Raw genomic sequence first — 26,515 nt, 5'->3', positions numbered from 1 at the left:
CTGGAAATCCAAGAGTGAGCGCGCGGGGGGCGAAGGGCGGGGTAAGTGAGCCCCCGAAATCCTAGGCTCCACCCTCAACCCCTATAAGAACAGAATCCCAGGCCCGTGTTCTTGCACTTCATCGCCACCGCAACTTCGCTGTGGAACTCCGAGCGTGCTGTGTAATTTCCAGGTTCTGTAAGTACCAAACCTTTATTTTTTTTCAGTTACTGGATTATTATTGCTGAAGGGCGGCTTGCAATCATAATAACCACTAGGGCTGGTCAAACCACAGCATTGACAGGGTGAGACCCTCCAGCATAAAACAGATTTATGACATGTCAAAATAAATTCTGTCTGCTGTGCAACACCTTTCCTCAATGTTAAAAATGATTGTTAAAGCCACACTGTAATAATTCTTGAAATCTATAAGAATGGAGGAGGAAATAAACCAAACAAGTGCTCAAGGGAACTGTGATGTGTGTGGGCCGTGGAGGAAAGTTCTAGAGCAAAGTGGTAAGTAGAAGAAACTTAAAATAGCAACAGCATTAGCCACCAAATCAGTAACAGGACCCAGCAGAAATTTCAACAAAAAAGACAAGTTTTTATGATAGATAGGAAACAGGTTTTTTTTGTTTTGTTCTGTTTTTTCATCTTGAAACCATAAGGCAGACATTAAAAAGCCCAAGCATTCTAATTTAGTCTCTGGGGAAACCAAATCTAAAAGACAGGAGCATGTTAGTTTTTAGTGAAGAGTAGTTCTGCTTTTCACGGAAATTGAAACCTGGCATTTCCTCCAAGGCTTGCTTTGTTTTTCTGCTTCTGATTTCAGAGCCAGTTGTTCCTTCTGCGAAGGTTACCATTAGCCTTCGTCAAAAGCTGCGGTCATTGAAACAGATCAGGACTCTGGGAGTTTTCTCTTTACTACCCCAAGTCTGAGGAATCTTCTAATTCCCAAGGTAAGTACAGACTGTCTGGAAAGACTCAAGCCTTGCCTGTTTAACAGAAAGGATAGAATTCTATATTTTGTTTCTGTTATCTGTCACTCTGTGTGTGTTAGTTTATTCTTACAGTGATTTATAATATTCACTTTAATAAGTATTACCATATTTCATTTCCCCAGTAAATCATATTTATTGATGAACATTTAGGCTATTTCCAAAATTTGGTGTTATAAACAGTACTAGACTGAACATGCTTGTTCTCCTTGTTAACATCATTTATCTATTTATCTGTTAAACAACATCTTGGTTGCTTCCAATTTGTGGCAATTATGAGTAAAGCTACTAGAAAAATTCATGTGCAGGTTTTTGTGTGAACATAAATATTCAACTAATTTGGGTAAATATCAAGGAGTATAATTTTGTGATAAAAATGTTTAATTTTGTATGAAACTGTGAAACTGTCTTTTTATTATTGATTTTAGAGAGAGAGAGAGGAAGAAGAAAGAGAAATATCGATTTATTGTCCTAGTTAGTCAGTGTGAAATTGTCTTTTAAAGTGCTTATTCCAGCTCTGGTCAAAATATCTCAGTTGGTTAGGGTCATCCCAATACAACAAGGTTGTGGGTTGGATCCCTGGGCAGAGTACATACAGGAATCAACCAATGAATGCATAAAATAAGTGGAACAAGTCAATATTTCTTTCTCTCTCTCTCCCTCCCCCTTCCTCTCTAAAGTCAATAAAATCAATAAACAAAAAAAATAAAACAAAATAAATAGTTTTAAAGTGGCTGTCCCATTTTTCTTTCTTTTTTTTCTTTTTTTTGTATTTTTCTGAAGTTGGAAATGGGGAGGCAGTCAGACAGACTCCCGCATGTGCCCAACCGGGATCCACCCGGCAGGCCCACGAGGGAGCAATGCTCTGCCCATCTGGGGCGTCTCTCTGTTGCAACCAGAGCCATTCTAGCGCCTGAGGCAGAGGCCATAGAGCCATCCCCAGTTCCTGGCCAACTCTGCTTCAGTGGAGCCTTGGCTGCGGAAGGAGGAGAGACAGAGAGGAAGGAGAGGGGGAGGGGTGGAGAAGCAGATGGGTGCTTCTCCTGTGTGCCCTGGCTGGGAATCGAACCCGGGACTCCTGCACGCCAGGCCAACGCTCTACCACTGAGCCAACCAGCCAGGGCCTCCATTTTTCATATTGTGTTTTGATTTTTAGCCATTTTAATAAATATGTATTGGGCCTGGCCCAGTAGCTCAGTTGGTTAAAGCGTCATCCCAATACACCAAGGTTGCAGTTTTGATCCCTGGTCAGGGTACACAGCAGCATCAAACATTAAGTGCATAATAAGTGGAATAACAAATCAGTCTCTCTCTCTCTCTCTCTTTTTTTTTTTTTTTTTTTGTGACAGAGGGACAGATAGGGACAGATAGACAGGAAGGGAGAGAGATGAGAACATCAATTCATTGTGCCACCTTAGTTGTTCATTGATTGTTTTACTCATATGTGCCTTGATGGGGGGCAGGGAGGGGTGCTACAGCTGACTGACTCCTTGCTGGAGCCAGCGACTTTGGGCTCAAGCTGGTGAGCCTTGCTCAAAGCAGATGAGCCTGCGCTCAAGCTGGCAACCTCAAAGTCTCGAATCTGGGTCTTCTGCATCCCAGTCCGACACTCTATCCATTGTGCCACTGCCTGGTCAGGCTCTCTCTTATTCTAAAAATCAATTAAAACAAGAACTGTTTAAAATTTAAAAATATAAGGCCCTGGCCAGTTAGCTCAGCAGTAGAGCGTTGGACCGGCATATGGATGTCCTGGTTTGATGCCTGGTCAGGGCACACAGGAGAGGCAACAATCTGCTTCACCCCTCCCCTGTCTCCTCTCTCTCTCTTTTCCTGCAGCCGTGGCTTAGTTGGAGAAAGTTGGCCCTGGTGCTGAGGATGGCTCCATGGCCTTGCCTCAGGCCCTAAAATAGCTCAGTTGCCAAGCAACAGAGTGACAGCACCAGATGGGCAAAGCATCGCCCTATAGGGGGGCTTGAAAGGTGGATCCTGGTCAGGGCACATGTGGGAGTTTGTCTTTCTGCCTCCCTGCTTCTCACTTAAGGAAAAAATATATAGAGGTATATAGTGGGATCTCATTGTTGTTGTTTTTTTTTTTTTCTGAAGCTGGAAATGGGGAGAGACAGTCAGACAGACTCCCGCATGCACCCGACCGGGATCCACCCGGCACGCCCACCAGGGGCGACGCTCTGCCCACCAGGGGGCGATGCTCTGCCCCTCCGGGTGTCGCTCTGCTGTGACCAGAGCCACTCTAACGCCTGGGGCAGAGGCCAAGGAGCCATCCCCAGCGCCCGGGCCATCTTTGCTCCAATGGAGCCTTGGCTGCAGGAGGGGAAGAGAGGGACAGAGAGGAGGAGGGAGGGGTGGAGAAGCAAATGGGCGCTTCTCCTATGTGCCCTGGCTGGGAATCAAACCCGGGTCCCCCGCATGCCAGGCCGACGCTCTACCGCTGAGCCAACCGGCCAGGGCCCTCATTGTTGTATTAATTTGCAAATCCTTACGGTATATGATGTGAAGCATCTTTCATTTACTCACTGGCCACCTCTGTATCTTTGGTGGGATGTCAGGCCAGAATCTCTTTTTTGTAAACACCATGAAATTGATCCATTTGTTCTTTTATTTTTGGAATTACTTGGATCAGTATAGTGGAAAAGATCAATTTCATTTAAATATTTAAAAATACCACTTTCACCTGACCAGGCAGTGGTGCAGTGGAAAGAGCATAGGTCTGGGATGTTGAGGACCCAGGTTCGAAACCCCAAGGTTGTTGGCTTGAGTACAGGCTCATCGGTTTAAGCACGGGTTCACCAGGTTGAGTGCAAGGTCGCCAGCTTGAGTGTGGAATCATAAACATGACCTCATGGTCACTGGCTTGAAGCCCAAGGTTCCTGACTTGAGCAAGGGGTCACTCGATATGCTGCACATATGAGAAAGCAATCAATGAACAATTAAGGTGCGACAACTATGAGTTGATGTTTCTCATCTCTCTTCCTTCCTGTCTGTTTGTCCCTGTCTGTCCTTCTCTTTCTAAAAAAAAAAAGAAAAGTAAATTTATCACTTTCTTCAGGACAAACGTATGTGAAGTTTGGCTATTTCAGAATTTATGTTAACGTCTTTACTGTCTTCAACACAAAATGCAATGAAGACATTGCCCCTTTTATCGTATCACTTTGCAGAAGCAAGCTGCATGAACAGGGCAGGTGGACAGGTGAATGGGTGGGTGGGGCAGTGGGCTCCTCTCTAGTGTCCAATGTGGCAGCCTCCTTTCACTTTGCTTAGGCGAAGGGGTGGTGGGCTCGACCTGTGTCCCCAGAACACACATTGTGGAGAGGGATGCTCATGCTCCTCCCGTCGGGTATAAGAGGAAAGTGAAGAAATCGGGTGTGAGAACAGGGTATGATCTGGATGGTAGCAGTGGCCTGGTGGCAGCCTGTGATGCAGCAAAATGCTCTATAAATATTCTTCAACAAGTTGAGGAAGTTTTCTTCTACTCCCAGTTTACTGAGAAACTGTTTTTTGACTGTTGAATGTTTGAATTCTTTATATATTGTAGACTAGGGTCATTTGTCAGATACGTGATTTGTAAATCTATTCTCCCTGTATGTAGCTTGTCTTTTCATTTTTATTTTTATATATATGTAAGATATATATATATATTTATTTATTTATAACAATGGGGAACAAAATTTTTGTTGCATCCACACAAACACTTGTCCTTACCTAATTCGAGTGTGCTGATCTCAAATCTGACATTAGTTTTTCTCTGTAAGCTACAGTTTTTTTTTTCAATTCAAGGTTTTATGTTTTTATCTTATTGTAAAATTTTCAACATTTAGTTTAACATAATGAAATAGAATGTCTTCTTGGGCATCATCTTTGTGAAAATATAATTTATATAATGCAGTAAATACACTAATACACTAAAAGATATGATTGCATCAGAATTTGTCTACAATTTTGAAATAGAACATATTAAAATACTTATTTTAATCATAAAATTTGTGCAAAACATTTAAATTCTATTCAGGCAAAAATTTGCATCTGTAGCTCTTGCGTTTGTGTACTTGTTGAGGACAATCGCGTTTGATGCTCCAGCAGTAGTCTGCTCATCACTAATAGCTCCAAGATTTTCGTGAAACTTATCAAGGCGACTGTTCAGGATGTAAATCTTAATGCTCATGTTACATCCAATGTCATGGAAAGCCAACAGCATCCTTTAAACCAGAAGTTCATAGTTTTCTGCTTTTTTGTTGCCAAGGAAGTTCTTTGTAACTGCCACAAAAGACTGCCATGCTGCTTTCTCCTCCTTATTCATCTTCCTGGCGAATTCTGCGTCACATACGAGGGTTCGAATTTGAGGTACATCAAATACACCTGCTTCTATCTTTTCGAAAGACAAGGCAGGAAATGCAGAAATAATATGTTGAAAGCATTCACTTTCTCTATTCAAAGCCTGAACAAACTGCTCATTAAGCCAAGTTTGATGTGAAGTAGGAGAAAAAGGATCCTGTCTCAATTAACTACAGGTTCATTCACAATATTTTGCATCCCTACTTCCAGAGCTTCTCGTTTCGGCCTCTCCTTCTGTGTCCAGTGTTTCTCCCGAGCTCAGCTGTCCCACAAACACAGAAAGCAATGATACTTCATGAAACCTCTCTGTTGTCCTAGCAGGAAATTTACCATTTTAAGATCCACACAAATGATCCATTTATACTCCTCATACTTCAGTAAGTCGAGTACAATTTTTATGTCATTATAATCTTCTTGCAGATGAGTTGAATAACCAATTGGAACCGCTGCATAAACATTACCATTGTGTAGGAGAACACATTTCAGACTCCGTTTAGAGCTGTCAAGAAATAGCCGCCATTCTGGTGGACTGTAAATGGTAACACCTAGCTGGCTGAGAAGACTAATGATATCATGACAGTAAACAAAGTGTCTGTCTTCGGAAAAAAGTCCACAAAAATTTGTTCACGCTTCCTGAAACGGGATACTTTAGCTGACCGGTGAAGTACATTCTTTTCTTGAAGCCTGGAGTCTAATAACTCAGCTGCTTTCTTTGATAGGCCCAAATTTCTTACTAAGTCATTCAATTCGGATTGGCTAAACTGCTGAGGGGTTAATGACTGCTTGGCATCAGAAGAAGACCTTCAGATTCTACAACCATTTCCTCATGCATCTTATCAAAATACACTTGATCACCATGTTCACTTTCTTCGTCCTTAGAAGAAATAAAACCATTGAAAACTGGAACCAGGCGTGTCTCAGAGTGTGGGATAGGTTGTATTGCTGAAGGAATATTAGGATATGCGATGATATGCCATTTTTTCTTGCCAATGCCTTTTGTATGGATCAGACAGAAATAACAGTCACGGCTGTGGTCCTTAGGTTCACGCCAAACCATGGAAATACCCAAGGCATTCCTTTGCATTTTCCTTTTGTCCAGTCACGAAGCATTTCCTCACAATTATGACACACAATATGAGGAGCCCAATTCTTGTCTTGATCGCCAAGGGGAACTTGAAAATAAGCAATATATGCACGTGTCACAAATGATGAAATATTGTGCCTTTGATGTTGAAGTGTGTAACAGCCACATATATAACAGAAGGTGTTAGGACTATTCTTACATTTAGGCCTACTCGAAGAAGCCATGATTCAATCTTAAATCAAAATAAGAGGGTGTTTTTATCAGATAATAATTTTTTACATTTAAAAACAACTACAATTATGTAAAAGTGATGTTTGTAAAACATTAATTGCCTTGTGGTTATGTTCAATCCAAGAGTCGTTGCCCTTTAACTCCAATTTAAAAACCAATGCATGCCATTAAGTGTAACAAAAAGAAATTAAAATTGCATAAAAACTAGAGCATGCACCAAAAAACGATTTCAGATTTCGAATCAGCGATGCAGAAATATATAGAAACAATTCTAAAACCTCATGCAACAGAAAATGAAGAAAATAATTGTTCCCCATTGTAATATATATAAATTTAATATATAAATGTGTCTATATTATTTAAGTAATATATAAAAGTATATATAAATATATAAATTTAATATATATAAATATATTAAAATATATATATTTTTTTTTTAAGTGAGAGGAGGTGAGATAGAGAGACAGACTCACATGTACCCTGACCAGGATCCTCCAGGCAAACCACCCCCTCTCCCTGTCTGGGGCATATGCTGGAATCCACCAAGCTATCCTCATTGCCTGGGGCCAACTTTCAGACCACCCAAGCTATCCTCAGCTCCTGGGGCCTATGCTCAAACCAATGTAGCCACTGGCTGCCAGAGGGGAAGAGAGAGAGAAAGGGGAGAGGGAGGAGATGAAAAGCATATGGTTACTTCTCATATGTGCCCTGACCGGGAATAGAACCTGGAAAGACTATATTCTGGGCCCATGCTCTAACCACCGAACCAACAGGCCAGGGCTAACTCCTTTATTAGTATAAGAGTTTTATAGATTTCTTGAAGTTTTCTAGGTTTACCATTATATCATCTGTAAATACAGTTCTTTTAATTTCTAAACATAATCCTTTGCAGAGCAAAAGTTTAAATTTTTGATGGCCCTGGCTGGTTGGCTCAGCGGTAGAGCGTTGGCCTGGCGTGTGGGGGACCCGGGTTCGATTCCTGGCCAGGGCACATAGGAGAGGCGCCCATTTGCTTCTCCACTCCCTCCCCTCCTTCCTCTCTGTCTCTCTCTTCCCCTCCCACAGCCAAGGCTCCATTGGAGCAAAGATGGCCCCAGCGCTGGGGATGGCTTCTTGGCCTCTGCCCCAGGCGCTAGAGTGGCTCTGGTCGCGGCAGAGCGATGCCCTGGAGGGGCAGAGCATCGCCCCCTGGTGGGCGTGCTGGGTGGATCCCGATCGGGCGCATGCGGGAGTCTGTCTGACTGTCTCTCCCCATTTCCAGCTTAGAAAAAAAAAAAAAAAGAAAAAAAATTTTTTTTGATGAGGTTTATATTGGTATTTTCTTTTATAGATTGTGTTTTTGGTGTCATTTAAAAACTCTTTACCAAGCCCTAGGGTCATCAGCTTCTCCTGTGTTATCTTCTTTTTTTTTTTTTTTTTGGTGACAGAGAGAGGGACAGATAGGGACAGACAGACATGAAGGGAGAGAAACGAGAAGCATCAATTCTTCATTGTGTCTCAGTCTCCTTGGTTGTTCATTGATTGCTTTCTCATATGTGCCTTGACTGAGAGGCTACAACAGAGCGAGTGACCCCTTGCTCAAGCCAGCGACCTTGGGCTTAAGCCAGCAATCTTGGGCTTAAAGCCAGTGACCTTTTAGGCTCAAGCCAGTGACTGTGGGATCATATATGATCCCACGCTCAAGCCAGTAACCCCAAGCTCAAGCTGGTAAGCCTGTGCTCAAGACAGGGTTTCGAACCTGGGTCCTTTGTGTCCTAGTCTGACACTCTATCCACTGCACCACCGCCTGATCAGGCTCCTGTGTTATCTTATAAAGTTTTTTCATTTTATTCCTGGCAGGATGGCTTCTGTTGGTTTGTATCCTCTCCGTATACAAGGGTTGCAGGTTGGATCCCGGGTCAAGGTACATACAGGAACAGACTGATGTTTCTCTGTCTCTCTCCCGTTCTCTCCCTCTCCCCTTTTTCTTTCTCTCTCCTTTCTCATTCTAAAATAAAATTTTTTTTTGTCATTTTACATCTACCTATGATCATGAATTATTTTTGTAAATTGTTAGGTTTGAAGTTTATGTAGAAGTTCCTTATTTTTTTATTATTTTTTTGTGAGAGGCAGGAGGCAGTGAGACAGACTCCCACATGTGCCCCTACCGGAATCACCTGGCAAGTCCCCAATGGAGTGATGCTCTGCCCATCTGGGGCTGTTGCTCTGTTGCTTGGCAACCGAGCTATTTTAGTACCTTAGGCAAGGCCATGGAGCCATCCCCAACACCTGGGGTGAACTTGCTCCAACTGAGCCATGGCTGGGGGAAGGGAAGAGAGAGATATATAGAGAGAAAGGAGAAGGGTAGGGGTGGAGAAACAGATGAGTGCTTCTTCTGTGTGCCCTGATGAGAAATTGAACCTGGAACATCCACACACCAGGCCAATGCTCTACTGCTGAGCCAACTGACCAGGGCTAAGTTTTTTTAATTGTTTTCTTTGCCTATGGACATCCAATTGCTTCAGCTACATTTGTTGAAAAGATGACTTATCCTCTGGAGAATATTTTTGCAGCTTTGTCAAAAATCACTGGACTACTCATTTTTGTGTTCTCAATTTTGTTCCATTGATCTATGTGTCATTTCTCTGCCAATCAACACTGCCTGTATTACTGGGCTACTTATTGAGTCTTAATATCAGATAGAGTGATTCCTTCCTCATTTTTATTTTTTAAAACTGTATTAACTAATTTAGTACTTGTGCTTTTCTGTAAACATTTTAAAATAATTTTGTATGTACAAAAAAATTGCTGAAATTTTTATAGGAATTGTGTTAAATACGCATATCAATTTTGGGGAAAATTAATAGCTTTACTTTCTTAAGTGTTCCAGTCCATGAACATAGTATGTCTCTCCATTTTATTAGCATTTTGGAATTTTCAGTGTTACTCCTATATGTGTTTTGTCAGAGTTATACCTAAGTGGGTTTTTTTTTTTTTTTTTTTTTTTTTTTTTTGCATTTTTCTGAAGCTAGAAACAGGGAGAGACAGTCAGACAGACTCCCGCATGCGCCCGACCGGGATCCACCCGGCATGCCCACCAGGGGGCGACGCTCTGCCCACCAGGGGGCGATGCTCTGCCCACCAGGGGGCGATGCTCTGCCCATCCTGGGCGTCGCCATGTTGCGACCCTCCTGGGTGTCGCCATGTTGCGACCAGAGCCACTCTAGCGCCTGGGGCAGAGGCCACAGAGCCATCCCCAGCGCCTGGGCCATCTTTGCTCCAATGGAGCCTTGGCTGCGGGAGGGGAAGAGAGAGACAGAGAGGAAGGTGCGGCGGAGGGGTGGAGAAGCAAATGGGCGCTTCTCCTATGTGCCCTGGCCGGGAATCGAACCCGGGTCCTCCACACGCTAGGCCGACGCTCTACCGCTGAGCCAACCGGCCAGGGCCTAAGTGGTTTTTTTAATGATTGTAAATGATATTATAATTTTAATCTTGTTTTGCACACGTTCATTGCTAGGATATAGAAATACAATTGATTTTTCTATGTTGATTTTGTATTCTGAGACTCTGCTAACTCCTTTATTAGTATAAGAGTTTTGTTTTAGATTTCTTGAAGTTTTCTAGGTTTTTACCATTATATCATCTGTAAATACAGTTTTATTTTCCCTTTATGGTTATCTTTATAACATTTTATGATATCTTTTGTCAAACAGAAATTTAAAATTTTTATCTAGGTAAACTCTGTTTCCATTATGGTTGGTAATTTTTCTCTCTTATTTAAGAACACCTCTTTCCTGGATCTCAAGATATTTTTAATGTGTTGTGGTGTTCTGTCTGGAAACATTTCATATAAAATTTTTGCCTACCTATTCTTAGAACTTGACCTGTATTTTTCTCAAGTTTTGTTGTCAGATATGTTATATAAAATGAATGCTATAAGCAAATACCAAGGAGATTGTGCTGGAATGGTTATACTATCAAAAAGTCCTGAGAGCCTAACCAAACTGTGATGCAGTGGATAGAGCATCAGACTGGGAAGCAGAGGACCCAGGTTTGAAGCCCTGAGGTCTTCGGCTTGAGCGAGAGCTCACCAGCTTGAGTGTGGGATCATGTTTATGGTCACTGGCTTGAGCCCAAAGGTTGCTGGCTCGAAGCCCAAGGTCACCAGCTTGAGCCCAAAGTCTCTGGCTTGAGCAAGGGATCACTGGATCAGCTGGAGCCTCCCGGTTAAGGCACTTATGGAAAGCAATCAGTGAATGACTAAGGTGCCTCAACGAAGAATTGATGCTTCTCATCTCTCTCCTGCCTTTCGTCTGTGCCTTTATGTCCCTCTCTCTGTTTCTCTCATTTAAAAAAGTCCTGTAAATTTTCCTGCTGTCTGACCTTCCCCACTCCTGGGAGGCTTAATAGTTGAAGAAACTAGTTTGCATGATGATTGAGAATCTAGTTTTGCCTGACCTGTGGTGACGCAGTGGGTAAAAGCGTTGACCTGGAACGCTGAGGTCACCGGTTTGAAGCCCTGGGCTTGCCTGGTCAAGGCACATATGGGAGTTGATGCTTTCTGCTCCTCCCTCCTCCTCTCCTGTCTCTCTTTCTCTCTCTGTCTCCTCTTTCTTTCTTTTTCTTTTTTTTTTGTATTTTTCTGAAGCTGGAAACAGGGAGAGACAGACAGACTCCAGCATGCGCCCGACCGGGATCCACCCGGCACGCCCACCAGGGGCGATGCTCTGCCCCTCTGGGGCGTCGCTCTGCCACGACCAGAGCCACTCTAGCGCCTGGGGCAGAGGCCAAGGAGCCATCCCCAGCGCCTGGGCCATCTTTGCTCCAATGGAGCCTTGGCTGCGGGAGGGGAAGAGAGAGACAGAGAGGAAGGATGGGGTGGGGGTGGAGAAGCAGATGGGCGCTTCTCCTGTGTGCCCTGGCCGGGAATCGAACCCGGGTCCCCCGCACGCCAGGCCGACGCTCTACCACTGAGCCAACCGGCCAGGGCCTGTCTCCTCTTTCTAAAATGAATAAATAAAAACATCTAAAAAAAATGGTGAAAGTGGTAAATTAAAAAAAAAGAATCTAGGTTTTGATAAGACTAGACTTTGGAGTCAGATATCACTGACTACAAAGCATTATTCATGTGATTCTGAGCAAGTTCACCAGCCTCATTTTCTTCTCTGGTAAAATGAAGATAATAGTGTTTGTTGTGAGATAAAGTATGTAAACATTTTGGAACACTGTGCAGTTCAATTACGGAAACTATTTCAGCCCATAAGGAAAGGCACAAACATATTCCTTCCTACCATCCCATCAGTTTTCATCTAGACTTGATTTATCTAGTCTTCTTATGTCAAATCTTTTGATCTCAGATCTTGATACGGATTTCTGCCTATGGCCACTCAAACTTGGGTATATATCCTTATTCTCTTCTCACATTTGGATCTTATTTCTCTCTTTTTACTGTTTGGCTTACCTATCTTTTTTTAATATATATACTATTTTTTACAACAGTTTTAGGTTCACAGCAAAATTGAGAAGAAGGTGCAGAGATTTGCTCTTGCCCCTACACATGCCTAGCCTCTCCCATGATCAACATCCCCCACCAAGTGGTACATTTGTTACAACTTATGAACCTACATTGACATATTGTAATCATCCAGAGTCCACAGTTTACATTATGGTTCATTCTTGGTGTTATGCATTTTATGGGTTTGAACAAATATATGATGAGATGGACATGATTATACTATTATGTATTTTCACTGCCCTAAAAATCCTCTTGCTCCACCTACATCTCTCCCTCCCCAAACCTTTGCAACCACTGATCTTTTTTCTTTCTTTCTTTCTTTTTAGTTTTTCCATTGATTTGAGAGAGGTGTGGGAGGGAAAGAGGTAGAGGAAGTGAGAGAGAAAGCAGCATCAACTTGTTCCATTTAGTTGTGCACCCATTGATTGCTTCTCTTTTGTGCCTTGACCAGGGATCTAATCTAGACTCTGCGTGCTGGATGACACTCTATCCCAGGGGTCCCCAAACTTTTTACACAGGGGGCCAGTTCACTGTCCCTCAGACCATTGGAGGGCCGGACTATAAAGAAAACTATGAACAAATCCCTATGCACACTGCACATATCTTATTTTAAAGTAAAAAAAAAACAAACAGAACGGGAACAAATACAATATTTTAAATAAAGAACAAGTAAATTTAAATCAACAAACTGACCAGTATTTCAATGGGAACTATGCTCCTCTCACTGACCACCAATGAAAGAGGTGCCCCTTCCGGAAGTGCGGTGGGGGCCGGATAAATGGCCTCAGGGGGCCGCATGTGGCCCGCGGGCCGTAGTTTGGGGGACCCCTGCTCTATCCACTGAGTGATCTGGCCAGGGCCACCACTGATCTTTTTACTACCTGTATAGTTTTATTTTATCCAGTTGTTATATAGTTGGAATCATACAATATGTAATCTTTTCAGATTGGCTTCCTTCTCTTAGCAATGTGCATTTAAGTTTCCTCCAGTAAGTCTAGTGGAGCCATGTACTTTATAAACTTTTCCTTGATGTTTTATTTTGTTAGTGATTTATTTGAGTTATCAATTTATTAAATGAATTTACTTCTCTGCCCACATTTTAAAAACACTTTATGTTTTTAAATTTCTCAATGTACATTTTGGTGGAACAGAATCTCTCTTACTCATTATTTTAAGGGAAGAAACTGACCAGTTTCTTACTTATTATTTTTTATATCTTTAAGGAAAAAGTGACTAGGTACTCTCAAGGTTTCTGTGACAAACAAATAATCCAGGCTCATTAGATATATATGGAAACATTTAACCAAGAAAATGAATTAACATGCAATACTTGAGGGCAAATGTTTATATGAATAAACATTAAAACTAAAATTCAAATGTCTCTCAAATGACTCTATAAATTCTCTGATGAGACTTTAAATGTCATAAAATATAGAACAAGATAGTTAAAATGTAAATTTTATCTCAAGGATATCATACTAATAAGTAAGATTGTGAATAGCTTGGCCTTCCAAATGATTTACTGCTCAGAATCCAGTTTCCTTGTCACACCTGCACCAACCACCCTTTTATTTGTTCAGAGCTCTTTTTATTCGTTTTTTCTTTAAATAATAAGGATGCCAGTGTCTTGTCTAAAAAGCAAAAGCTAAGCGAGCAAAACAGACAAAAAAGAAAACTCTTAATCTTGTTAATTAGTCAAATAACTGCTTTTTAATTTCCAGTTTCCTTCTATCCTTACATTTATTATTCTTCCTATTGTGTTCCTTTGTGAATTAGTTTTTTTCTTAAGCTTTTTATTTGAAGGACATTAGTATTTTTATTTTTCTCTCTTACCAATATAGGCATTCAGTGCTATGGATTTTCTGCACATTCTGTTTAAACCAGGGGTAGTCAACCTTTTTATACCTACTGCCCACTTTTGTATCTCTGTTAGTAGTAAAATTTTCTAACCACCCACCGGTTCAACAGTAATAGTGATTTATAAAGTAGGGAAGTAACTTTACTTTATAAAATTTATAAAGCAGAGTTACAGCAAGTTAAAGCATATAATAATTACTTACCAAGTACTTTATGTCGGATTTTTTCTAAGTTTGGCAGAATAAATCTTTATAAAACAACTAACTATAGTTAAATCTATCTTTTTATTTTATATAATACTTTGTTTGCTCCGCTACTGCCCACCATGAAAGCTGGAATGCCCACTAGTGAGCAGTAGGGACCAGGTTGACTACCACTGGTTTAAACCATGTCATGGTAATTTGATGAGACTTAAACCATAAGTCTCCAACAGGCAGATCCTTTGTCTCTCACAGCAGTTAGTGTGCCCACAGTGAACACTCACTGAGTGTGTCCTGTATTAATAAATCAAAGAATGAGATATTTTGATCACATTCTTCAGTCTATAATCAAGTAAAGGAGAGAAATGATTATGCGGATGGTGACACAATCCTAAGCATTTTAAGAACTCCCTCTTCACAATGGAACTGTCAAGTTTTATTGATTTGCTCAACCACTCCCAAATGCAAGTTCTTTGGGATCACAAAGACATACATACAATCCATTGATCCTACTTTTTCCTGGTTATCAGAACCACCCCTGCCCTGGCCATCTTATTTCCTACCCTGTCCTAACAATGCATATAATCCAAAAGTTCAACCACTTTCTTACTAATGATCTGAATTTGTATCTCATACTCTCCTTTTAAATTTTTTTGATGTAATTATGGCTTTTGTTTTTCTGTGATGAATAATTTCAAACTTACAAAAAATACAGGAACAAAATAATGAACACAAATATGTCCACTACCTAAATTTAATAGAATATGTCAATTAAAAAAACAACAACTTCCGCCTGACCAGGCGGTGGTGCAATGGATAGAGCGTCGGACTGGAATGCGGAGAACCCAGGTTCGTCACCAGTTTGAGCGCAGGCTCATCTCGTGTGAGCAAAGCTCACCAGCTTGGACCCGAGGTCACTGGCTTGAGCAAGGGGTTACTAGGTCTGCTGTAGGCCCGCGGTCAAGGCAGATATGAGAAAGCAATCAATGACTAACTAAGGTGTTGCAACAAAAAACTGATGATTGATGCTTCTCATCTGTCTCTGTTCTAGTCTGTCTGACACTATCTCTCTTTCTCTCTGACTCTCGCTCAGTCTCTGTAAAAAGAAAATAATAAAATAAATAAAAATCATGATATAAAAAAACCCAAAAAACCAATTTCTTCCTGACCTGTGGCGGCGCAGAGGATAAAGCGTCAGTGTGGAACACTGAGGTCACTAATTTGAAGCCCCAGGCTTGCCTAGTCAAGGCACATACGGGAATTGATACTTCCTGCTTCTTCCCCCTTCTCTCTCTCTCCCTCTTTCTCTCTCTCACAAATCTAAAATAACAACAAAAACTTCTTATGTTGAGGCCATGGCCAGTTAACTCAGTGGTAGAGCATGGGCCTGGCGTGCAGGAGTCCTGGGTTTGATTCCCGGCCAGGACACACAGGAGAAGTGCCCATCTGCTTCTCCACCCCTCCCCCTCTCCTTCCTCTCTGTCTCTCTCTTCCCCTCCTACAGCCAAGGCTCCATTGGAGCAAAGTTGGCCTGGGCACTGAGGATGGCTCCATAGCCTCTGCCTCAGAAGCTAGAATGGCTCTGGTCACAAAAGAGCAACGCCCCAGATGGGCAGAGCATCGCCCCCTGGTGGGCGTGCCAGGTGGATCCCGGTGGGTGTATGCGGGAGTCTGTCTGACTGCCTCCCTGTTTCCAGCTTCAGAAAAATTAAAAAAAAACAAAACCTTTTTATGTTGATAAGTGGTACCACTAACCACCCAGTTGCCTATGCCACAGACCTAGTTATTAAAATGTACTCCTTTCTTCCGATTCCTACCTGGTCAATACAGACCATATTCATTTTTCCTAAAAATCTCTCATATGAGCTCAAATACTCTTCAACCCACTGCCTCTGCTGGCCTCCATCATCTAACATGGATTACTGCTAACCCTTCTGACCACAATTCAACTGTGCTTCCTTTCAGACAGTATGCTCTGAGAGGCAAGCCTGTGCTCATTCATGATCTACCACTTAATCTCCAGCACTTAGCAGGAACTCAATAAAATTTCCAGGTAAATCAATGAGTGCATTTTTCTGTACTGTGTAATTTACTTCAACATGAGATACATGTTTTATTGGTTTCTGTTGCAGAATGAACATGGAGAATCATAATTCATCTTTGGTGGTGGAATCATCCTACTCAGACTTGGTCATCAGTGTAGGAAAAGTAACTCTTGGGGAAGGAAACAGGAAAAAGCTGCAGAAAGTTCAGAGAGAGCAAGAGAGGGACAAAGTTGTCCAGGCTGCATGTGCCTTATTAAACTCAGGAGGAGGAGTGGTTCGGGTGGAAATGGCAAACGACGCTGAGCATCCTGTGGAGATGGGACAGGATTTAGAAAACTATTTGGAAGATCTTATTGACTCTAAACAGTTGCAGGCTTTCTTTGAGACTAAGCAACAAGGACAGTATTTTTACATTTTTGTTAAATCTTGGGGCAGCAGCCCTGAATCAGGTTCCGCCAAGCCCCGCATTTGCAGCCTGCGTTCTTCGTTATACTGCAGATCTGGCACCTCTAAGCGTCTCATGGGTTCAAGAGAGGCATTTGATTTCCTGAAAGACAAGGAAAAAAAGGCAAAGCTTTTGGAAAAAACTCCCAGGGAGCAAAACTCGAATGCTGCAGCCACAGTTTTCCAAAGAAAGCAGTTGGAAAAAGGTGAAATCCTGCCTTTTCCTGAGTCTCACTCAGTAGAATTTAAACAGCTCTCTACAGACAACATCCAACAGTATATAAAAGGCATAATTTCAGAGTACATCCCTGCATTTGCAAACAGTGGAGGTGGCTATCTTTTCATTGGAGTGGAAGATCAGAGTAAGAAAGTTGTGGGATTTGCTAAAGAAATTGTTGACTGTAACTCTTTGAAAGAGAAAATAGAAAATGCAATAAACAAATTATATTGTGTCCATTTTTGCCAATCACAATGCCAGATAAACTTCACAGTCAAATTCTTGGAAGAGTTAGACAAGGGACAGTTATATGGCTACGTTTGTGCAGTCAGAGTGGAGCCGTTCTGTTGTGCGGTATTCTCAGAAGCTCCCAAATCATGGATGGTGAAAGGCGAGAACGTCTGCAGGCTGACAGCTGAGGAGTGGGTGGACATGATGGTGGACAGAGATCCAGGTAAGAGGGGAAAGTACCTCCCTCCCTGTCCTTTTCTGCCCCTAGCCCCTTCTTCATGAACAGGTTCTCCTTTGCTTCCTGTGTCTTTGAACTTCTCACACCCACTAAACTCTGTTTTTGGAATTTCCAAGTATCCTGTTCCATACATGATAAACCTTTGTCGGGTAATTAGAAGGTCCAATCAAGTGTCTTATGATAAGCAACTTTTTCACATCAAAGGATGAAAAGAAAATTTGGGGGGAAGGATTGCCTCCTAGTAGTTCTTACTGGATTCAGAGTAATTTGTTAAAATTTCAGGAATTCTGTGAGCCAGTTGTTAAATCTGGTCATTTTTAAAAATTAAGTTATACAAACTTGTAATTAAATTATATTAAAAACAAGTGTAATAAATAGAAACTCACTACTTCCTATTTACTCCATTTTCATAGTATGTTTGCTCGGAGGTCATTTACATCTATTGTGTCTGTATGGTGCAAATACTATCAAATGCTCTGTTCCCAGCTCTGCACTTAGTGAAGTCTCAGTGGTAGCTGGAATGTGTGCATAGTGGGAAATGTATACCACAGAAATAAGCTACATGAACATATGTTTACTAAACGAATGTGATGACATGAGTTTTCTTTCTTTCTTAAGGTCTTCAAGGCTTGTGCGAAGACTTTGAATCTCAGCTGAGTCTGTCTGGCAGGTCTCCTCTTAGCAGACCTGTGTACTGCAAGAAAGGCCTGGAACATAAGGAAGATCTCCAGCAACATTTATTTCCAGGTAGCAACTATGTTTTGCCTACTTGACACTAGTCAGTTTGTATGCTAGGATAAGGGGAGATAAATGGTTATGCTTGTTTTTTGAAAATCCTGAAAGTATCATTTGCAAGCCTATATGTACAGGGTAATAATGCTACCAGTGCATTGCTGATAAGTGATTTAGAAATAAACCTTCACTGACCTCACTGGCTGAGGCAGTACAACATAAGAATCCAGGACTAACCTGATCAGGTGGTGGCGCAGTGGATAGAGCGTCTGAAGGAGCTGCAGAGGACCCAGGTTCGAAACCCTGATGTCGCCTGCTTGAGCATGGGCTCACCATCTTGAGCATGGGGCCACTGTCTTGAGTGTGGGATCTTAGACATGACCCTAAGGTCACTAGCTTAAGCCCCGTGTCTCTGGATTGAGCAAGGACTCAGTCACTATGCTGTAGCCCTTTGGTCAAGGCACAAATGAGAAAGCAATCAATGAACAATTAAGGTGCTCCAACGAAGAATTGATGCTTCTCATCTCTTTCTTTCTGTTTGTCCTTCTGTTTCTCTCTGTGTCACAAAATAAAAAAAAATAAAAAAGAAGAAAAAAAATCCAGGACTGTTATTTTCTTTAAATGCTATTTGGTCTTTAAATTCTCAAATTACACTGATCTTTAGTATTTCTGGTTATTTTTAAAACTATAGGTATTTGATTCCCCACTCCAGATTTTATAAACTACAATATCTGGGGATAATATTTCATCATGTGCATATTTATCAAGCTTACTCACATGATTGTGGTGTTTATCTAGATTAGAAACCTTTTATCATCTGACCAGACAGTGGCACAGTGGATAGAGCCTTGGCCTGGGTTACTGAGGACCCAGGTTCAAAATCTTAAGGTCGCTGACTTGAGTAGGCTCATCTCGCTTAAGTATGGGGTCGCTGGGTTGAGCATGGATCATAGACATGACCACGTGGTCACTGACTTGAGCCCAAAGTCAATGGCTTGTGGAAGGGGTCACTGGCTTAGCTGGAGGGTTCCCCCACTTCAAGGGATATATGAGAAAGCAATCAATGAACAAGTAAAGTGCCACAAGTATGAGTTGATGCTTCTCATCTCTCTCCCTTCCTGTCTGTCCCTGTCTGTCTGTCTCTCTCATGCTAAAACAAAGAAACAAAAAACCAAAAAAACCTATTATCTAGTTGAACTAGAGGCATACACTGTACCAAGAGTTAAAAAGTTGCCCACCTCTGCCATATATTCAGAGGAGTGGCTGTTATAAAATAAGAATAAATGTATATCGAGATTTAATGCAAAGCAAATAAAATGAAGATAAATTATGAACACATTTCAGGTTTAGGAGAAAAAGTGTTATTTAACAGCACAACATAATGAATAAGTACCAAGCGCAGTGCCTGTTTTCTGCTCTCATCCCTCCCAACTTGTTAGGCTTTTTCTAGGAGTCAACTGCTGTCCTCTTGCTAGACTTCTAGAGAGGGAACCACTTGCTCAAGGTGATGCAACATCAGTGGCTTCTCTGGTACTAGAATTTGACACATAAATGTCCTGTAAATGTGCAAATATCTATCAAGGACCATTAATAGAGAATGATTGCCTATATTTTATTTCCCATTTACTTAACTAAGGTCTTTCCGTATTAAATTTGTATTTTAAAAATTGTCCACAATAAACAGTACTAGATACAAGATTAAGCATTGATAATTATTTTCGAAACCCAATAAGCTCCATTTTAGTAGATCTTATTACCACAGAATAAAGTATAACTAAAACAAAACACTAGACTATATGTTCAGAAGAGCAACAATCTTATTCTTACATAAAAAACAATTTTTCAGCAGTTGTACCAAACATCTGAAAAATAGATACTTTCTTGTTTTAACATAAAAGTTTTAATTTAAAATTAAACATTCACTAAACATAAACTTGGAATATTAAACATTTCCAGTAGTCTATCAAAGTCATGCCAAATTATTTTTATACATATATACAGGTAGATAAGGGAACCGATATGATTACAAATATGGAACCATACTTTACATGATGAATATTTCTTAGTTTTAATTATCTCTATTTTAAGTGCATCTGAAAACATTTAATTTATTTCATATTTAATATTTATAACTGCCTGACCTGTCATGGCGCAGAGCATAAAGCATCAACCTGAAATGCGGAGGTCACCAGTTTGAAACCCTGGGCTTGACAGGTCAAAGCATGTGTGATAAGCAACTACTTGGAGTTGATGCTTCTTAGTCCTCTTCTCCTTCTTTTTCTCTCTCCTCTCTCTATAATCAATAAATTAAAAAAAAAAACCCTCATAAACAATTTTATTTTTAGAATTATTTCTCTGAACTTTCCATTATGACTTATTTCCAGTAAGACTAGATACTTTCGCCTGACCTGGCAGTTGTGCAGTGGATAGAGTGTCGAAATGAGACACTACAGACCCAGGTTCAAAAGCCTGAGGTCACTGGCATGAGCATGGGCTCACCAGCTTGAGTGCGGGATCATAGACATGACCCCCATGGTTACTGGCTTGAGCCCAAAGATCATTAGCTTGAAACCCAAGTACAATGGATTAAGCATGGGGTCGCTCAATCTGCTGTAGCCCCCAGTCAAGGCACATATGAGAAAGCAATCAATGAACAACTAAAGGTGCTACAATGAAGAATTGATGCTTCTCATCTCTCTCCCTTCATGCTTGTCTGTCTCTATTTGTTCCTCTCTCTTTCTCTCTGTTCTGTCAGAAAAAAGAAAAAAAGACTTGATACTTTCAACACTATATAGATTGTTCCAGAGCCAGGAAAAAAAATGGAAATTACAACATCATTTTTAAGGCGTGAGTAATAGTAATTACAAAACTTGACAGAGAGTACAAGAAAGGAAAAACTCAGATTAACATGACTTATCAATAAGGATGCAAAGACTGGCCTTTATGAATGAAAAGATAACCTTATGAGAATTATTGTTAAAATTAACTTCCATATAGCTATGCAAAAAAAAAAAGATAATACACATTCATAATTTTTTAAAAAACTCAATAAAATAGGAAATCATAGATACCTCTCTATATTTATATCTATATATCTGTACCAATCTATATCCCCTCAAAGGCCATCATATTAATTGGGAGATATTATAGAGAGTCTATTAAATTCAGAAATAAAACAAATGTGCACTACTATTACTTTGGTGTCATATTGGTTAGTAGATGCAATGAGATAAGAGAAAGAAATTAGAGTGATAAAATATGAAGAAGATAAGAGTATATATCTAGAAACTTCAAGAGAATTAATGAAAACACTATAAACAAAGAATGAATAGAAATACATAGCATTATCAGAAACATGAGTGAAAATTAATATTCAGAATTCAACATCCTAATATAACAATGAAAGAAAATACTCAATATTCAATAGCAACAAATAGTTAAAATATCCAGCATATCCTGATCAGGCAGTGGCGCAATGGATAAAGCGTCGGACTGGGACGCAGAGGACCCAGGTTTGAGACCCCGAGGTCGCCAGCTTGAGTGCGAGCTCATGCTGGCTCGAGCAAAGCTCACCAAGGTTGCTGGCTCGAGCAAGGGGTTACTCGAGCTGAAAACCCATGGTCAAGGCACATATGAGAAAGCAATCAATAAACAACTAAGGTGTCACAACAAAAAACTGATGGTTGATGCTTCTCATCTCTCTCTGTTTTTTTCTGTCTGTCCCTATCTATCCCTCTCTCTGACTCCCTGTCTCTGTAAAAAAAAAAAATCCTTCATAGATCAATCTGCAAAAAAGTTAAACTCATCTGAGGACACAGATGAACACTTGAATCAAATGGAAATACATGTCATGTTCTTGAAGTCTACATCATAAGGTTGTTGATTCTGTAATTTTTATTTTTCTTCAGGTGAATCCGCTTAGGGCCTAACCTCAGAGTCTCCCAGTCCAGGGCCACAGGGGATTCTCTGCTAATAAAAAGTTTAACGTGGCTGCATCTTCTCTGCAAATATTTAATGAGCACCTTCCTGGGAGGGCTCCTTCTGCTTCTATCGGTAGGGACTGTTGAGGGAAATTCTGAGATTCACATACTTTGAGGGTAGGAAGGGGAACAGAACTAACATTTCCCAGCCTGACAAGGCTGTGGCACAGTGGATTGAGCATCAGCTAGGGACACTGAGGACCAGGTTCAAAACCCCTAGGTCGCCAGCTTGAGTGTGGACTCATCTGGCTTGAGCACTGGACCACCAGCTTGAGTGCAGGGTCGCTGGCTTCAGTGTGGGATCATACACATGACCCATGGTCGCTGGCTTAAGCCCAAAGGTCGCTGGCTTGAAGCTCAAGGTCGCTGGCTTGACTCCAAGGTCACTGGCTTGTCTGGAGGCCCCAGCTCAAGGCACATGTGAGAAAGCTATCAGTGAACAACTAATATGCCAAAACTATGAGTTGATGCTTCTCATCTCCTTTCCTGTCTGTCTCTCCTCTCTCTTTCTTTCTCTCTAAAAACAAAAACAAAACAAAAAACTAACAATCTCGAAGCAGCTACAATGAACCAAATTTTTTATGATATTTTATTTATTCCACACCATAGAATATATGCTATTCTTTAAGGTGTTTTTGTTTGTTTTTAAATGAGATAACAGTCTTAGAGAAACTAATGCTATTCTTTAAGGTGTTTTTTGTTTGTTTTTTAAATGAGATAACAGTCTTAGAGAAACTAAGGAATTTCCCAAGGTCATAAACATAATAAGCATATAGGTTTAGATGAAGTGTGCCAGATTTTCAAAACTTATTTTTGTTATAAAATAATATATTTTAAAAAATACAAAAAAAACTGTAGTTTATCATAAGATGAATTATAATTGAGTATATGACCCTGGCCAGTTGACTCAGTAGTAGGACATCGGCCTGGTATGTGGAAGTCCCGGGTTTGATTCCTTACACTAAATCCATTGCACAACTGCTAGGTCAGGCGAAAGTATCTAGTCTTACTGGAAATAAGTCATAATGGAAAGTTCAGAGAAATAATTCTAAAAATAAAATTGTTTATGAGGGAAGTCCCGGGTTTGATTCCCGGGTTTGTGTGCAGGTCAGAGCACACAGGAGAAGTAACCATCTGCTTCTCTACCCCTTGCCCTTCTCACTTTTTTCTCCTCCCACAACCATGGCTCGATTGGTTCAAGCAAATTGGCCTTGGGCACTGAGGATGGCTCTGTGGCCTCTCTTCCTCAGGTGCTAAAAAATGGCTCCGTTGCTGAGCAATGTAACAACGACCTCAGATAGACAGAGGACTGCCCCCTGTGGGCTTGCCAGGTGGATCCTGGTTGAGGCACAGGCAGGAGTCTGTCTCTTTGCCTCCCCTCCTCACACTAAAAAATAAATAAAAATTTGTAATTTAGTGTAAGTATAATAATTACTTTTTATTAACTATACTTAATCATAAAAATAAATTATATTGACCTAAAATTTGTATCCCTCTCCATATCTAGTGGCATCAGAAGGTTTGCAGTATACTCCCACATCCCTCTGGAGGGAGCTGTCCTCAGAGCATGAAAGTCTAAAGGAATTAATAAATAAGCAGATGCATCCTTTCTCTCGGGGAATTTTGATCCTTTCAAGAAGCTGGGCTGTGGACTTGAACTTGAAAAAGAAACAAGAAGTCATCTGTGATGCTCTGCTGGTCACCCAGAACAGCCCCCTCATTCTCTATACCGTTCTCAGGGAGCAGGACGTGGACGGGCAGTCGTACTGCACCCGCACCGCCTTTACTTTGAAGCAGAAGCTGGTGAACATGGGAGGCTACACCGGAAAGCTGTGTGTCATGACCAAGGTCCTCCTTCTGAGTCCAGAGGGCAATGCGGAGTCCTTGGAAGGCTCAGCTGCTCTGATCGATTACCCTGAGTCCTATTACCTCGCAGACACCCAGCAGATGGAAGCCTTGCTGCAGTCCCTGGTGATTGTCCTGCTCAGCTTCAGGTCTTTCCTGAGTGATGAGGTTGGCTGTGAGATTTTAAATCTGCTCACAGTCCAACAGTATGAGATCTTGTCAAAAAACCTCCACAAGACCAGAAAATTGTTTATCCACGGTTTACCTGGCTCAGGGAAGACAGTCATAGCCATGAAGATCATGGAGAAGATCAAGAATACGTTTGGTTGTGAGGAAAGTGAAATTCTCTATGTTTGTGAGAACCAGCCTCTGAGGGACTTTATCCGGTAAGTAGTTGGATCTTGTTGTCACCAAATGACGTTCAATCTGAATTCAACCCATACTTCCCTCTACTCTATTCACTTTGTTCCTTCAGAGTAGGATGGTCAAATGATCTGTAACAACAGTCCTGTGTTCATAGCAGTATGCTAAAGTAATTTTCCTCCTTTATATACTTGGGGAAAGCCTGAGTGTGTCATTTTAATTCTTACAGTAATAAAAAGATCTGCCATGCAGTGACCCGGAAAACCTTCATGAGTGACACTGACTTCAGAGAGATTCAACACATTGTCATCGATGAAGCTCAGAATTTCCGCACTGAAGATGGGGACTGGTACAAGAAGGCAAAAAACATCACTCAGAGAGAAAAGGATTGCCCTGGAATGCTCTGGATCTTTCTGGACTACTTCCAGACTAGCCATGAGAAGAGCAGTGGCCTCCCCTTTCCCTCACGCCAGTATCCAAGAGAAGAGCTCAACAGAGTGGTCCGCAATGCAGATCCAATAGCCAACTACGTACAAAAAATAATGCAGAAGGTCAGAGATAATCCACCACGTAACATCCCTTCTAAGTGTTTGGAGATATTCCGTAAAGCTGAATGGTCTCAGGATGTTCCAGGCTACTGTAAGATTAAGAAATACTGTACCATGGACGAGATAATGGTTTATATAACAGAGAAATGCCAGTTTCTCTTGAGGAATGGTTATTCCTGCAAGGATATTGCTGTGCTTTGCAGCAATGCAGAGGATGTAAACATATATGAACCTAAGCTTCAAGGAGCAATGAGGAAGAGAACACATTCTCAGCTCAGTGAGGAATCTGATCTGTTAGTACAGATCAAAAATGCATCAGATATTACGGGCAATCACATCGTGTTGGACACTGTCCGTCGATTTTCAGGCCTGGAAAGAAACATCGTGTTTGGGATCGATCCAAGGGCTGCCGAGCCATCTGTATTAAATAATCTTCTGCTCTGTCTGGCTTCCAGGGCGAGGAAACAGCTGTATATTCTGATGCTTGCCAACTGACAGGCCTCAACTCAAGAAGAGTTGATAGAGATAAGACATCCCCTCTGTCCTGGCAGTTTCAGAAAAGGAATGACTACTCTGTATCATGAAAGCATTATTTTGAACAGTAGACCCTTGTAAGATAACTGGCTTCACAAACTCCTAATAAGTCTAGTTCTAATTAGTCCTATCAATTGATACATTTATACGTTTTTACCTTACTAGTCACATTTATATTGACATTCAATTTTTTAAAACTTAAAAGTTAGTTTTACAGCATGGTATTGGCAGAAAAATAGACACTCAGACCAATGGAACAGAATAGAAAGTCCAGAAATAAAACCACATATATATAGTCAAATAATTTTTGATAAAGGGGCCAACAACACACAATGGAGAAAAGAAAGCCTCTTCAATAAATGGTGCTGGGAAAACTGGAAAGCCACATGCAAAAGAATGAAACTGGACTACAGTCTCTCTCCCTGTACAAAAATTAACTCAAAATGGATCAAAGATCTAAACATAAGACCTGAAACAATTAAGTACATAGAAGAAGACATAGGTACTCAACTCATGGACCTGGGTTTTTAAAGAGCATTTTATGAATTTGACTCCAATGGCAAGAGAAGTGAAGGCAAAAATTAATGAATGGGACTACATCAGACTAAGAAGTTTTTGCTCAGCAAGGGAAACTGATAACAAAATAAACAGAAAGCCAACTAAATGGGAAATGATATTTTCAAACAACAGCTCAGATAAGGGCCTAATATCCAAAATATACAAAGAACTCATAAAACTCAACAACAAACAAACAAACAATCCAATAAAAAAATGGGAAGAGGATATGAATAGACACTTCTCCCAGGAAGAAATACAAATGGCCAACAGATATATGAAAAGATGCTCATCTTCTTTAGCTATTAGAGAAATGCAAATCAAAACGGCAATGAGATACCACCTCACACCTGTTCGATTAGCTGTTATTAGCAAGTCAGGTAATAGCAAATGTTGGAGAGGCTGTGGAGAAAAAGGAACCCTCATACACTGTTGGTGGGAATGTAAAGTAGTACAACCATTATGGAAGAAAGTATGGTGGTTCCTCAAAAAACTGAAAATAGAACTACCTTATGACCCAGCAATCCCTCTACTGGGTATATATCCCAAAACTCAGAAACATTGATACGTAAAGACACATGCAGCCCCATGTT

The 26,515-nt window shown here is 40.9% G+C and overlaps 1 protein-coding gene across 1 annotated transcript; it reads left to right on the top strand.

Annotated features, from left to right (window-relative positions):
* Positions 1–25,389, top strand: LOC136323541 (schlafen family member 11-like). Its single transcript, XM_066255380.1, has 6 exons — positions 1–177; positions 812–938; positions 16,323–17,350; positions 17,984–18,112; positions 23,585–24,308; positions 24,515–25,389. Exons 3-6 carry the CDS (start codon positions 16,324–16,326, stop codon positions 25,326–25,328), a joined length of 2,694 nt encoding a protein of 897 aa, XP_066111477.1. The 5' UTR covers positions 1–177; positions 812–938; position 16,323; the 3' UTR covers positions 25,329–25,389.
* Positions 25,390–26,515: the final 1,126 nt, after the last annotated feature.

This window comes from Saccopteryx bilineata, chromosome 2 (assembly GCF_036850765.1).
Source record: "Saccopteryx bilineata isolate mSacBil1 chromosome 2, mSacBil1_pri_phased_curated, whole genome shotgun sequence".
In the NCBI taxonomy this organism is placed as follows: domain Eukaryota; kingdom Metazoa; phylum Chordata; class Mammalia; order Chiroptera; family Emballonuridae; genus Saccopteryx; species Saccopteryx bilineata.
This window is presented reverse-complemented; position numbering and strand designations above follow the sequence as displayed.